This window comes from Hemitrygon akajei, chromosome 4 (assembly GCF_048418815.1).
Source record: "Hemitrygon akajei chromosome 4, sHemAka1.3, whole genome shotgun sequence".
Lineage (NCBI taxonomy): Eukaryota > Metazoa > Chordata > Chondrichthyes > Myliobatiformes > Dasyatidae > Hemitrygon > Hemitrygon akajei.
This window is the reverse complement of record NC_133127.1, coordinates 161,957,999-161,973,671: the sequence shown is the minus strand read 5'-3', so window position 1 is coordinate 161,973,671 and position 15,673 is coordinate 161,957,999. Positions and strand designations below refer to the sequence as shown.

General features: G+C 36.0%; 1 protein-coding gene across 1 annotated transcript in view; it reads left to right on the top strand.

The window, feature by feature from the left end:
* The window catches only part of flt1 (fms related receptor tyrosine kinase 1), a 155,935-nt gene that overhangs the window by 34,343 nt on the left and 105,919 nt on the right, over nucleotides 1–15,673 (top strand). Inside the window, exons 7-9 of the mRNA XM_073043818.1 lie at nucleotides 1,480–1,654; nucleotides 4,003–4,120; nucleotides 7,863–8,032. Coding sequence (XP_072899919.1) covers nucleotides 1,480–1,654; nucleotides 4,003–4,120; nucleotides 7,863–8,032 — 463 coding nt within the window. The remainder of the gene's footprint in view (nucleotides 1–1,479; nucleotides 1,655–4,002; nucleotides 4,121–7,862; nucleotides 8,033–15,673) is intronic.

The following is a 15,673-nucleotide window of genomic DNA, read 5'->3' as shown; positions in this document are numbered from 1 at the left end:
ACTTCTTTGAATTTTATCATGCTGTGATTTTGTAATGCTTGATAGATAAATCTACAAGTCTTTTTGCACATTTTTATAAAATACTGTCAGTTAAAGGCACTCCTCAGAATGCATACAATTTTTTGTGTAATTTATTATAAAATTGTTTCTAAGGAATGCCAGAGGAATACTTTAACGTAATGAAAAGGGATGAATTATTTTCACCATGTTTCTGAAGTAAAAAGTTATGATCACACAAACAATTTGTCTGTTTTACTGCTTTGAAAACGTGATACGAGTAACAATTTTCTAACATTGTTTTTATTTTTGGAACTTAGTTGTGTATGAATCATTACAGAAGCAACCTAATCTGAAATTCATATTTCCCCTCTCCCTTCCTGTTGAAATTAATGAGAAGAACATAATGAATTGCTACACAGGAAAAGGTTGTTATGCATGCTATACCTGCAAAGTGTGGCACATTGCTTTTCACTTGCAAAGAAAAAATATGTACAAAATGAAATAGATTTTATTTAAAGAAGTAAAACCAATGCTGGAACAAAATTTTAACCAAATTTAGAAATAAAACAGATTATTTAAATTACAAGGAAGGTTGTGGAACAAAATATTGATGTATTAGTTATTCTGATTTAGTAACTGATTTGCAATTAAAATAGAGTAAAAGTGAAAACAGGATAACCTGGAATTATTTAGCAGATAAGATAGGATCTGTGAAGAGAGAAACAACATTGATATTTCAGGTTGATCACTGTTTATTAAAACTAGGAAAAGTTAGTTGCAGAGAAGGAGGAAGGGGGAGGACCTCACCACTGCTGATAGGGAATTGATCACTTTGTGAATCAGTCCACTTTCAAGTACTTGTTTTTCCCTCCCAAGGCTGCTGTCATTGTTTAACTTTTGGACTAACCCTCTGACTGCCTGATTTTTGCATCTAACTCCTTCCTTCACTATGACCTAGTCATTCATCCATGCCCAGTGTAGCTGATCCCCATCTCCACCTCCCTATCTCTCTCACCCAAGGTTCCTCTCAGATCCTACCTGTTTTGACCCATTTCTGCCTTGTGCAGGGACATCTTTGTGAATCTACTGTTTCACTCTTCCCCCTCTTTTCTATGTACAGGCTATGTTCCCTCTCCACTCTCAGACCTTATGCAGTGTCTCGACCCAAAATGGTGACAAATCCTCTCCTCCCCTCGGATAAAGCTAAACCCACAGAGTTCCTCAGCCAGTTTCTTTATGTCCCACTAATACCAGTACACAATCTACCCAATTGCTTATGGGTATGCTTGTGTTTAATTATGATAATACTGTACTTCATTGTCAAGAACCTAATTGGCATCGACTAGCAAAATTGGATTTCTACATTTTGTTCATTTATGTAATTGATGTTATTGTAACAAAACTTAAACAATAATCCTCTACTAGCTGAAGTAGTAGCTTGTTATAGGCAAAGCTAATTATTTCTAATTGTTTTTTCAGGGAAATAGAAGCAGTTATATAACAAAAAGAATTGACCAGACAGATCGTATGATAAATACATTCTACAGCACCCTTGTTATTGACAAAGTGGTCACATCAGACAAAGGGAACTATATATGCCAAGTAAGAAGTGGAGAAACTATTAAAAAAAGGAAAGCGACTGTTCATGTCTATGGTAAGAAATAACAATATTCCTGAAATCAAAATATACATTTACACCCAATTCCTAGAAATCCTTATTGTTTATTCTTCCACACCATATAGTGTACTGACCTGAAATGATCAGGCAGATCTGAGTACTTAATGCCAGCATTTACAATTGAACATTGGCAGAATTAATCTGAAACAATATGGAACTTCAGCATGGCGGTTATTTTGTATGCAATGTATATTTTTGTATCAGATGAATTCTGCATTTTATTCTGATTAAATTTGCTCTGGTCTTTCAATATTTTTCCATTATCATAGATCTACTTTTCTCCTAATATTATAGAACAATTTTTAATGTAATAAAACAAGGAAAATAAAATCAGGAATCAAGGTGATTGGATTAAATATACTTTGTGCCCAGGAATTAGAGAGATCTGCTTCCATCAAGTATGAATTTGTAAAATCTGCTCTAAGAAATGAAATATAAAAGAACCATTTTCAGCAAAGCACTACTGTAACTCATTTATCAGTTTATCTTCAAAGTTAATAGATTTACATAAGGCAAACATAAATTCTCAGCAGGCCATGCAACATTGATGATAAGAGAAACAGTTAACATTTCAGGATGAAGTCTTTCTGTCGGAACAATGAAAGCAAGAAGTTTTAAGTTGCAGTCAAATTATGGTAGCGTAAGGGTTAGTGCATCGCTTTACAGCACCAGCGATTGGGGGTTCAATACCTACCCTGCCAATAAGAAGTTATATGTTCTCCCCATGACTGTGTGGATTTCCTCTAAGTGCTCTGGTTTCTTCCCACAGTCCAAAGATGTATAGGCTAGTAGCTTAATTGTTCACAGGGATTGGGCAGCACAGGTTCATTATCCCCGAAGGGCCTGTTACCATGCCGTCTCTCTAAATAAAAATAAATAATAAATAACTGGAGGGTGGATAGAACAAAGTGAATATCTATGATGGCTTGTGGCTAGCATTGATTTGTGGATGGGTGTTAACAAAACAGGCAAAAAATGTGTGTTTCAATTAGCAAGTCAGGATGTGCAAATGGGAAGGGGAAACTGAATCAAAATCACAGGAAAAATAATCAGTTTGGATAGAGACAGAGAAAACAAGTTGTAGAATTTAAAAATTTTGATACTGAGCCTGGAAGATTGCACTGTGAAATGATGGAAGTTGCTGTTCCTTAAGCATGTATTGTACTTCATTATAAAAGTAGAGAAGGCCACACACAGATTAGTCAGAAAGGGATGGAGGATTAAAGTACAGGACGACATGGGAGAATAGCAGTCAGTGATTGATGTTCCATTCCTGTTGCTGACTGTAAGGAGTTTGTACATTCTTCCTGTGACTGCATGTGCTTCCTCTGGATGCTCCAGTTTCCTCCCACAATTCAGAGACGTTCAGGTTAGTAAGTTGTTGGCATTCTATACTGGCGCCAGAAGCATAGCGACACTTGCAGGCTGCCCCTCGGACAGTGTGGTTGTTGACACAAATGATGCATTCACTTAATTTTTCAATGTACATATAATACTGATCTTAAACAATTGTATAATGCTATTTGTGTCCTCAGGATACAATCACAATACTTTTCAACCAACGTATTACTTCTGGCTTAAAGCAGAATTACTTCTGTTTTGTCGAAAAATACTGTGGCCAATTTGCATACTGTATGCCCCACAATAGCATTAGAAAACATGATTGTTTAATTTATTTTATTTACTACTGATTGAGAATAAATGTTGGCCAGTTCATTAGGGCAGACAGCCCATCAGAGAATGCACCTACCTCTTTTTTTGTGTAACACAAAAAATTCAGTAATGTTACCTGGACAAGAAGCATTACTTTCAATATAGCACTTAATTAGTTCAAATATGCTTTTAAAGCAGCTCTGGGTTCTTGAAAACCACAGTGAAGCTTTGGTTTAATGTAATCATCGTGATGTCACACGTGGATCATACTATGGAGTATTTCAGTATATTTGCATTGCCCCACTTGACTTATTTGTTCCAATGTTTTGGTTTAAAAGCAACTTTGAAATCCATGGTATCTACTGTAAGTGTCTATCATCGATTATGTACCACAATTTTTAAGAAAGCAATTTTATGGAATTGATAAATTAAAAACAACAGATTTTAGATGTACCTTGAGGCTTTATAGATATGTGTTGTACTGATAATTTATATAATCATCAATTCTTTTGCATGCTTTTTTTAATTTCAAGTTACACCAGGAACTTACAGCATGTGAAGATGGAAAAATTATAATTGTATATTATGAATCTCATGTAAACTGTTCATAAAAGTAACAATTTCTAATCATTAAAACCATTTTCTTGTTTTTTTTAATCTATCCTGAACAGAAAAACCATTTATCAATGCCAGATGCCGGAAATCATGTGTTGCTGAAGCGCTTGCTGGTCAGGCAGTCTACCGTTTCCCAATAAAGGTCAAAGCTTTTCCACCTCCAAATGTTTTATGGTAAGAGTGAAACTATAACTCAGATCAAAAAAATGACTGTAGGAAATATTGCAAGTATTGCTTAAAGGTAGATATTTGTCTTTACATGACTTCTCCATTAAGTCAGGACATGTGGGTAAGACAGATGGTTCTGAGTAACAACTGATGATCTATGTTTAAATTGAAGCTGAAGAAGTGACACTAGTAATTGGAAGTTAATACAAGAAAATGGTACCTAATGTAAAGAAAATGAATGATGTAAAGTACAAATTATTCACATAAAGAGTTGTTAATATATAAAATAATTTTCTGACACACTGAAATAATTTAAGAAAAGACTACCCCGGTAAGTAATTTTCCTAATCTGGAATTATCCTGTTACTTTTAAGGGTCTATTTCAAATGAAAAATTTTGAAGGTGTAGCAATGGCATAGAAGATGGTGATGTGAGGTTTAAGAAGCTAGGGAAGTGAAGGAGTAGAGGAAAATTTGGGAAAAGATAAGAAAAGATTAGGAATTCATTTTGAGGAGCCAATGTTGTTTAACAATTGTTAGTTGGGCAGCAGGTATACCATATTTAAAATTTATATTCATGCCTTAGTTAGAGTATAACAAATTAAGCTTTGCTGATTAAACAAATCTAAATAGGAAAATAGCAGAGTTGTGGATAGTGAAGAATGTTGCTGAAGGATTCAAGGAGATGTAGATCAGATGGAAATGTAGGCAGAGAAATAATGGATGAAGTTTAATCCAGACAAGTGTAGATTGTTACACTTTGGAGGTCAAATGCAAGAGGAAAGTGTACAGTAAAATGCCTTGACCTTGGAGAACTGGTATACAGAGGGATCTTGAGTTGAGTCCATTGCTTCCTGCAAAGGGCAACACAGACAAGCACGATGATAAAGAAAGCATATGGCATACTTGCCTTCACTAATTGGGACACTGAGTATAAAAACCAAGAAACAACACGAGTGAATCTGCAGATGCTGGAAATAAATAAAAACACAAAATGCTGGCAGAACTCAGCAGGCCAGATCTATAGGAGGTTTCACCCTCCTGATGAAGGGTTTCGGCCGTAAAGGTCGTCACTACCTCCTCCCATAGATGCTGTCTGGCCTGCTGAGTTCTGCCAGCATTTTGTGTTTTTATAAAAACCAAGAAGTTATCTTGTAGCTATAGAACTTAAGTTAGGCCACATTTGGAGTCCTGTGTGCAGTTCTGGTTACTGCATTACAGGAAGAATACAAAGGCTTTGGGAAGAGTGCATACATTCACCATCGTGTTGCCTATATTAGAGAGTTCTAGATGTAGAGAGAGGTTTGACAAACTATGATTGTTTTCTCTGAGCATCAGTGACTGAGAGATGACCTGATAGAAGTATACGGGAGAAATGGATAAAGTAACATACATAGAATGCTGGAGGATCTCAGCAGGTCAGGCAGCATGCTTACAAATTAACACAGTCAACATTTTAGGCTGAGACCCTTCTTCAGGACTGGAAAGGAAGGAGGAAGACACCTGAATGAAAAGGTGAAGGGAGGGGATGAAGGATAGCTAGAAGGTGAGAGATGTAATCAGGTGGGTGGGAAAGGTAAAGGGCTGGAGAGGAAGGAATCTGATAGGAGAGGAGAATGGACCATGGGAGAAAGGGAATGAGGAGAGGCACAAGGGGAGGTGACAGGCAGGTGAGAAGAGTGGAATTGTCAAATACTAGAAGGCATAAGTTTAAGGTGTGAGGGGAAAGTTTAAAGATATTTACAAGCCAAGTTTTTTTTTCACACTCAAAAACTAGTACTTACCTGAATCTCCTGTAAAGCACATGCAGGGAATACAGGGATATGGATCATACGCAGGCAGATGAGATTAGTTTGAATTAGTATTATGGTCAGCACAGACATTGTGGGCAGAAAGGCCTGTTCTTGTGCAAAAGGTTCAGGATATGTATAAAGGTGTAAAGTTAAGTGCTTGAGCAAGAAGAAGACAGATGGAACAAAATGAAAGAAACTATCAGGTTATTCACCTTAGTAGGAGTAAAAAATCAGTTTTTTTAAAGGGTATGACTGGTAAACACGGGTATTAGAGGGATCTTGTCATATGGTTTATTAAACGCAGAAAAAGCAACAACGCAATTAGCAAGGCAATAGGTTATTGTTGGCCTTTATTGCAAGGTGTTTGCAATACAAATATAAGGAAGTCTTACTGGAATTATTCAGGTTTTTAGTTATTCCTCAAGCTGGAGATTTTTTGCCATCAAAGCAGTATTCTAAAATATTTTAATTTTTTTCATAAAGTTCACAAGAACTCAACTTGCAAGTTTCACAGAATAAAGTAGTTGAGTTTCTCTTTGGAATCCTTGCATTAAAATTATTAACATTAATTTCAGGATGTACTGCAACCTTCACAGTTCCGAGACACACCACAGTAGATTTGATTTTTGTTGGTAACAATTAACAGCAATACAAACAATGATTTTCCAGCTGCTGTGGTGTAGACAAGCTGGTGGAGAACAGCATCCATGGGAAGCAGATTCTTTACGCAAAGAATCCACAGATGTACATCATAGTGATTGTTGAAAGAACTCAAATGGAGTCTCTGAATGCTTTCATTTTGAGGAAGGCAAATACCTATGCCCACTTGGCCTGATTCTATAAGTAGATAAATGGAGTCTGGATGACTTTCTTAATATGGTGATGAGCAATAAATAATGAGATTTGGTAGAGATGAGCAGCAGCATCTTGAAATAATGCTGAGGTTAGATAGATGTGAATGACCATGATCCAAACCTCCCTGAGTATGATCAAAATTACTTCTGTGATAATTTGTGATAAGTCACAAATCTTAATAGCCAAAGAAGGTAATTTTAGTGTGGGTTTTTCGATAGCGTGGTTTAAAGCAAAAGTGGGTTAGTAAAACCCAATAGTTCTGCAAATAAGTATGAACTGAGTTGTTCCGTTGAGATAGTCTTCATTTGCAATGGACTGGGACCAGTGTCCTATCATATTACATTCCTAGGTCTGTAGTAAAGCTTTAAACTAAATGATGGCAGCTGGAGTTGGGGAATGGTTTTGAGAAGGGGAAATTTAGAAAGTTAAAGAGCCAGAGCAAGGAAAAGTGGTAAATAGACAAAATTGAACACACAAGAGTCTACAGGTGCTGTCATCTTGGGCAGAGACAAACTGCTGGAGAAGTTAACAGGTTCAGCAGTGGGAGAGGGGCATTCAAAATTCAGAATGAAATCCTGTATCAGATAAAATTTAAAGTTCTTTATCTGAATGCATTCATCCTTTGTAATAGGATAGAATTTGGAGCAATATTCTGGTGTGGATTGAGGCTGGGCAACAGACAAATGTAGAGAGAAAGATTGCTGGGTGCTACAACTTGTTGGGCCAGAAGGGCTTGTTCATTGCTGCATCTCTAAATAAAGAAATAAACAAGTAAACAAGACAACAGCTTGGGAAGTTGCGATTAGTGGGTACTTCAGGGAGTGTTGTGGCAAGCAAGCTATTCACAGTCTATATTGCCATTGGAACAGGGATTCAACTTAATATATCCAAGTTTTGTTTCTATAAACTAGATGGTAGTGTAGATTGTGAAGGTATTAGATACAAATGTCTTAATGAAATTTAAATTCTGTTATTGTGTACAAATTGAATTTTGAACATTACATCACTCAACAGTAAATTTTTCTAGATACAGTCACACGATTATGTTATGTAATTACCTGGCTTTTGTATAATGTACAGTGTAATCATTGTTTTCGCCAGGTTAAAGGATGGGCAGCCTATTACTGAAAGATCAATCCGATATAACATCACTGGCTATAAACTGACTATAAGGGATGTTTCAGAAGAGGATGCTGGTATTTATAGTATTATACTGGAACTTAAACAATGGAAGCTTTCCAAAAACCTCACATTCTTTCTCAATGTAAATGGTGAGTAAATCTTGTATGCAGATTTATGAATCAGGTAAACTACCCAAAGTAGCCTTAGGTACTAGACATTCCAGAGGAAAAAGGATTTTTTTGAATGTATTAAATATTACACTTTTGCTTCTTGTGTTGCATTCAGACCATTGTTCTGTTGAAGGCTGAAATATCACTGTAGTCTGGATCAGACAATGAAAGCAACCGTTTAGATCAGGAAATATATTGGTGTTTCATTGACTTAGTTTAAACAGCATTCTTAAAATGGCATCAGGGTCCTTTTATTTGCCTTAAAACTTAAATGGAATTCTATTACATTTCTTTAAGTGGAAATAATTCCTATTGTTGGAAATGTTAGCACATCCATTATATGGCACCTTCATAGAGCTCTGCAAACATAGACCTTACTCAACATTTAAGTCAGTAATATTTAATGCCTACTGTCTCTCAAGGCAGGTAGTGCCAATAATTTACCAGAAAATAAAATATAACATGGTTAAACAGATAATCAATCAAATGTACTAAGTACCTAAGAACTAACTGATATTTTCAACACAGGGATCTATCATAAGCACACAATATATAGTGGAAACAGTTTGAGGAGGGCTGCTGTTTTGCAAGAAACACACCCACTATTTTTTCTCTCTAAATCTATGAAAAAGAAATGCTGGGCTGCTTTATAGTCATTCTAAGTACCTAGTGCCCCTCTATGCAACCACATTTACTGGACCCAGTGAGTTCAAATGAGATAAACAATCCACTGCCTTTTATTCAATATTTGTTAAAGTCTGTATTGCACAATACGGAGAAGTATAAATGTATCACAGTTGATGGAGATTGACAAGTATAAGTCAAGATTTTGAGAAAGTTTATAGAAACTAAATGGCAAAGAACCTGCTAGGCAATATTAGTAGTTCTGTGCAGAACTACTGCATTTTTTCACATGGATGCTATCAAGTTTGTATTAAATGCTGATCTTTCTGGCCACAGTAGAATTGTTTGGCAATTCCTTTGTTTGGGTGCTGATTCAACCTTTCCCTTTGACACATGGGTGGGGGGGGGGCATAGTCCCTGTGCTCCCTTTAACACACTGGGGCCATGGTTTCCATTTTAACTTGCTAAGTTTGGAAATTTTATTTTGTGTAACATCCTTAAAAGAAATAGAGAATTTAAAGTGTGTTGCAATGTTAGTTAAAATAATATTCAGAAGTCCACATAATTTGTCAGTCTGGCACCACTAAATTTTAGAGTATGCAAAACTAATGGAGTTTAAGCAAACTCTTCATTAAGATTTGGCCAAATTTCACACTGACACTGGCTTCAAATGGAATCCAGAAGTTGAATGTAAGCTTACATTTCCTCAGCACTTAGGCTGAACCTGCCCCACTTATTTCAATGAAGAGGAATGGTTTAGGAGGGACAAATAAATTTATTTGGTAACTTATGTATTTTGAATTAATTGTTTAAAATTCTTTAGCAATATTTTTGAGCATTAAAGTAATGGAGCAGGCTTACAGTCCAAAAAGATAGTTTCAATGAACTATCATGAATTTCAATGATAGTTTTAATGATAGTTTTTGAATGTTTCCAAATGTCAGGGACACTCAGAACAAGTCAATATCCATAGTGTGTTCAACATTGGGCCAAGCCAGGAAGGACAGTCTATGTTTATTTTTTAGGTGGAAAAGTTATTTGCCATACAGGTCATTAGTGAGCTTGAGTGGCTTGTCACTGCAGCTAATTTCTAGCCCAAAGTGAAGTCAGATAGTGAAATGAATACATTAAGAACAATGGTTATTCATTGTAAGTCCAACAAGTTAGTGAAACTGCAATAAGGTTGGAGGAATTACTTATTCCTTTGTCATTTCCCACATTGGGAATGTGTAATAATTATTTAACCAAAAGTACTTGAATTAAATATAAAACAGAACTAGATCTGACTTTGTGGATTTGGATGCTTTGTTTTTCTGAGTCCTCATCCTCCTCCATTGGAATCAAACACTTCTAGTCCGGTCAATTATAGTAAGTTGACAAAGAATTTATAGCTATTCTGAAAAAGTCCTTCCATGTTTTTCACATGCATATCTGAATGAATGCCCCTTTGAAGTGGTTCAATTCATTGCACATTTCTCTTGAAATTTAATGGGTATCTTAGCAGACTGCTCACACCATAGTTACCTAATATTTATCCTAGGTTATCAGCTGCCTTTGAGAGCTAGTATTGATCTTTTTCAGCAGTTGCAAAACAACATTAGCTGGTTCAATGTGGACTGGCTGTTATTAAACTAGTATAATGTTCAGGATTCTAGAATCCATTGTATTCTGCACTCTTTCTACTTAATTTTGTCTAATTAGTGATACTTAAATGTGTTGTTTCCTTCAAATACAGAATAAAACTCAATTGGCTGTAAAGGCATTGTAATACAATGAAACATTTTGGTGTTGTCTTAATAAAGGCACACACACACACACACACACACACTTTATATAAAATACTGATAGGATTTTGAAATCTGAATATATAACAGATACACAAAATATAATCCAGACTCCTGGTCTCTCTCCCAACATAACATTTGCTACTACTGTTTAAATATCATAATATGAAAAAAGATTCCTGCAGAAATCTTAACAAAAATGTAACTGGATTAAGAATTACTGGACAAAGTAACTAGAGACTAATTAGAATGACTTAGAAATTGACCTGAAATGTTGACCATTCTTCTGTCTCCATAAATGCTGTTTGACCTGCTGAGTTCTTCCAGCAGTTTGTTTTATACTCCAGATTCCAACATCTGCAGTCTCTAGGTTTCTGAATGTTATCCCGATTCCTTCACTGTTCCTCATGTGTCCTTTTCTTTGGCCAGTTTGATATTTGAAGCATGCAGAACCATAGTTCTCCAAAGAGAACTATTGTCAAGTAAATGAAAATCAGAAAACTGCAGATGTTAGGAATCTGAAATGAAAATAAAAAGGCCTGGAAACACTCAGCAAATTAGGCAACATCTCGGGAAATAGAAACTAAGTTAAATTTCAGGTTGAAAACACATTGAATTCTAACTATATATGCTGAATATAAACTTATACTAAACACCAAGTTACATCTTCTTGCCAGTTTTAATCTCAAGACCTGTGCATTGAATGTCCTTAATATATTAGAGAAACTTAAATAGTGAACAAACAATATGCTAGTTATCATAATAATCATTTCTTCAATTTCAGTATTGTATATTAAGAATATACCACCTAGGCAATCCAAACACATTTGGCTGATTGTCATTCTAGAAATCTCATGACAAAAATTAATTTAGGTAAATAATACCATCTCTCCAACAAGTCACCAAGTAGCCCTTTTCCCTCCTATTCAATGGGTCCAGTAGTATTCATAGCTAATTCCAAAATGAATTCAATTTCCAGAAGAAATGACACTAAACATCTTAGTTAATTCCAGATATGTACATGGTGACACAGTGATTGTGTAACCCAGAAGCCTGGTGGAAAGTCAGGATCTGACAAACTATGTGCTTGATCCTCTCAGCAGTTTGGGATTAAGGGAGACTCTGTGTGAGGTGCTGAATCACACAAAACTTGCAATTTCATTAAGATAGACTAGGAAGTAAGAGGTGTTTGTGAACAAAGTTATAGTTAAGAGGAATATTTCATAACAAGTTGAAGGATACTTGAAGTGTACAAACTAGGAGCGAATGAGCAGGAGGCCACATAGCCTATAAACTTGCTCTGCGGCTTAAAAATAATATCATGGCTAATCTGGCTATTACCTCAGTTCTGTACTCCTAACTACCCATAATAATTTCTCACCTCTTCTCACTAATTAAGGATCTATCTCCTCCAGCCTCAACCTTACAAAGATTCAGATTCTGCTTTCATTTTTTGAGGAAGAAAGTTCCAGAGACCAGCAACTCTCTGGGGGTGGTGGGGAAACAGTCACTTCATCCCCGTCTTAGATGGACAGCCTCTTATTTCTAAAGTCATCATTAGTTCAAAACTCTGTCATAACAGCAAATATAGTCTCCACACCCATTCTGTCAAGAGCTCTTAAGATCTTGTACTACAATCAAATCAAATCCCTATTCTTCTCAACGGCAGCAGGTACAAAGCTAACCTGTCTGACACTTCCTCAAATGACAATCCATTCATTCCAGATAGTACTCTAGTAAACCTTCACCAAACTGCTGGAAACATCTTCTTCATGTCCACTCTATCCAGGCATTTTCAATATTTGGGAGAATTAATGAGAACCTCCCCTCCATCCAATCCTTCTAAACTACAGCGGATGCAGCCCCAGACTCACCAAATACTCCTCAAGCATTAGCCATTAAATCTCTAGGATCATTCTTTTAAATTTCCTCTGGAATTTTCTAAAGCCTGTACATCCTTCCTTGGATATGAGGTGCTAAATTGCTTCCAATACTCCAAATGGGATCTGACCAATTCCTTATAAACCCCAGCATTACATCTTTGTTTTTATACCCTAGTTCTCTTGAAATGAATGCTAACGTTGCATTTGACTTCCTTACCACCAATTCAACTCTGATTTCTGAATTCTCTCCTCATTTAGAAAATGGTCTTCACTTTTACTCCTTCTACCAAAGTACATGACCATACACTTACCTACACTATATTCCATCTGCCACTTCTTTGCCCATTCTTCTGATCTGTCCATGTCCTTCTACAGATTCCCTGCTTTCTCAACACCACCTGCCTCTCCACCTATCTCTGTATCATATGCTAATTTGATTACAGAGCCATCATCCAGATTATTAATATAATGTGAAAAGTAGTGGACCCGATACCAAACCCTGTGGAACAACACTAGTCACTAGCAGCCAACAAGTAAAGGCTCCCTTTATTCCCACTCTTTGCTTTCTGCTAGTCAGCCAATTTTCTATCCATGCTAGTACTTATAAGATCATAGGCTTACATCTTTTTAGCAGTCTCCTGTGTGGCATAGTGTCAAAGGCCTTCTGAAAATTGAAGTAAACACCGTTCTCTGACTAATTGTCTATCCTGTCTGTTACTTTCTTAAATAAATCCAACAAATTTCTCTTTAAGGAAATCCGGCTGATTACAGTCTATTTTGTCCTCTTAGTAATGAACTCTAAAATCTCTCCAACCACTGAAGTCAGACTAACCAGCCAATAATTTCCTGTCATTTGTCTCCTTCACTACTTAAAGAGTGGAGTGACATTTGCTATTTTCCATTTCTCTGAAACCATTCCTGATTCTAGTGATTCTTGCAAAATCACTAATAATGTCTCTGCAATCTCTTCTGTTACCTCTTTCAGAACCCTGGTGTACAGTACAACCAGTCCAGGTGATATCCACCCCCAGATTTTTCAGCTTCCCAAACACCTTCTCCGTAGTAATAGTAACTACGCTCAATTTACCCCTTGGCTTTCTTGAATTTCTAGCACATTGTTGGTGTCTTCCACATGAAGACAAATGAAAAATGTATTCAGTTTTTCCACCACTTCTTGTTGCCCATCTCTAGCATCATTTTCCAGAGGTCCAATATCCAATCTTGCCTCTATTTACATATTATTGCTAGCTTGCCTTAATATTTTTGTATTTTCTCCCCTTATTGCTATTTTAGCTGTCTTCTGTTGGTTTTAAAAGCCTCCAAATCCTCTAGCTTCCCACTAATTTTATTATATTGTTTGCCCTCTCTTTTTGCATTTTTGCTGTCTTTGACTTCCTTTGTCACTACATTTGCTTCATCCTCATTAGGTCACTTAGATCCCTCTGTTTCTTAGAGTACTATAATCTCTCACCATCTTGATATTATGCTTTTATTTGACATTTAGCCACATGATATTCGATTTACCTGAACTTCACCCACAGATTTATCTATATCCCCTTCCAGCTTCTTATGCCTTTTTTGCAATTTAATTTCCCCACACAGGCTCATTGACATAAAAATCTTGGTTTAGGCAATATGCAGCCTAATTTTTGAAAGTTTTGAAACAGAAATTTAGTCTTGGATATTGCTTGATTTCTTTAAGTTTACTGCATATGATAGATAAATTACTCAAACCAAATGATAATTTTACTCCTTATTGTGAAATTGTTAATAAGAATCTGAGAACCAGTTTAAAGAAAACCCTCAAAGCTTTGAAACTAAAGCTCTTGAGTGACCACATATTTGAAAACATATTATTGACTTTCAAGCCCTTTAAAATAATCCTAATGAGGCATGGTGTGGAACATATCTCCTTTCAAAATAGGCAGTTATAATGAGTGCTTGAATCACTGATGATAAACAGCCTCTCTTAAAGTGGAAGGTAGGAAAAATTAATGGAAAAACATGTTCTTTTGGAAAAATTATGACCTTTCTTGTCATAAAGAAAATTTATTATTAGCAATGAGAGTGATGCTGTGTTGAGTAAATTGCATCAACAGTATAGTGACATTTGTACAGGAGCACACTATGAGTGACCGTGGGAGACATTGAAATCTGATGTTGACAAATTTCACTGTATTAAATTGAATGTGGGTGAAGCTAAGTATAATATAGCAACAGGATTATAGTCTATTTAGAATCCTTGGGGAGACAGGGTTGTGAGCAGTTCATAAATCTCTCTAGAATATTCCAAATTGTATTAACATTAATTAAAAACATTGTTTTGCATGTTAATGTTGTAAAATATTATTGCATGTTTTAATTGTAAAACTATATACTGCCCTACAAAATATATTTGGACAATCCCTGTACAGTTAAGATCCAGTGTTAGGGAATGCTCTAGAACAACTGTGGACACTATAAAAAAACACATTCTTGCTATCCTAGGTGTCTCAACTTTACCCAAAATGGAAAAACTGAAGCAGCTCTCAGAATTTCAAAAAAGTGTCATTATTGAATATCACTTGTGTCAAAAGCCCATCCATGAAATATCCAGAAAGACTGGAATACCAAGATCATCTGTGAAGCTCATTATCAACGAGTACAGGAAAAGACGTACAGTAGATGATAAATCCTGCCCAGAAAGAACAAAGAAGGTCCATGGTGAAGCCCATCATTCCTCAAGGAAAAAGGTCAAACAAAATTGGAAAGGCAACCGTGGAAGCACATTAAAGTTCAGCAAGGACATCTAAATGCAAACCACTGTGCTAGCATGTGCAACATAGCAGCCAATCTGCCACTTGTAACACTGCTAAAACTGTGAAGTCGTATTTTGAAATAAAAACATGGAAGGTGCATACATTTGCTGAAGTGGGTACCGCAGAAGGGCAGAAATAATTCCAATAACCACTCTGACACAAGCCTGAATGCAGATCTGATACGCCTTATGTTTGCTCTATATCTACGATCCTTGAATTTGCTAGCAATTTGATCACATGCAGAGAACTCTAAAAGGAGGAGTTCTGAACGTTTAAAAACTGAAGATTCACACACAACTGATGGACTTTTCAAAGAAGTGTTGTTTGTTGTTCATTCAGTCTTTTGTTTTAATGCTGTAACATCTATGCTGAGGATTGTTCAAAGACTTTTTGTAGGGCAGCATTTTTTAATAGAGATTGTAGTAGATATCTTCGCAGAATAAAAAGATCCATTTTTCTCAAAGATCAATTATAATGAGACAAACAGTTGGAACATGGATATACTAAACTGCGGCAATGGTACTGTCTTCC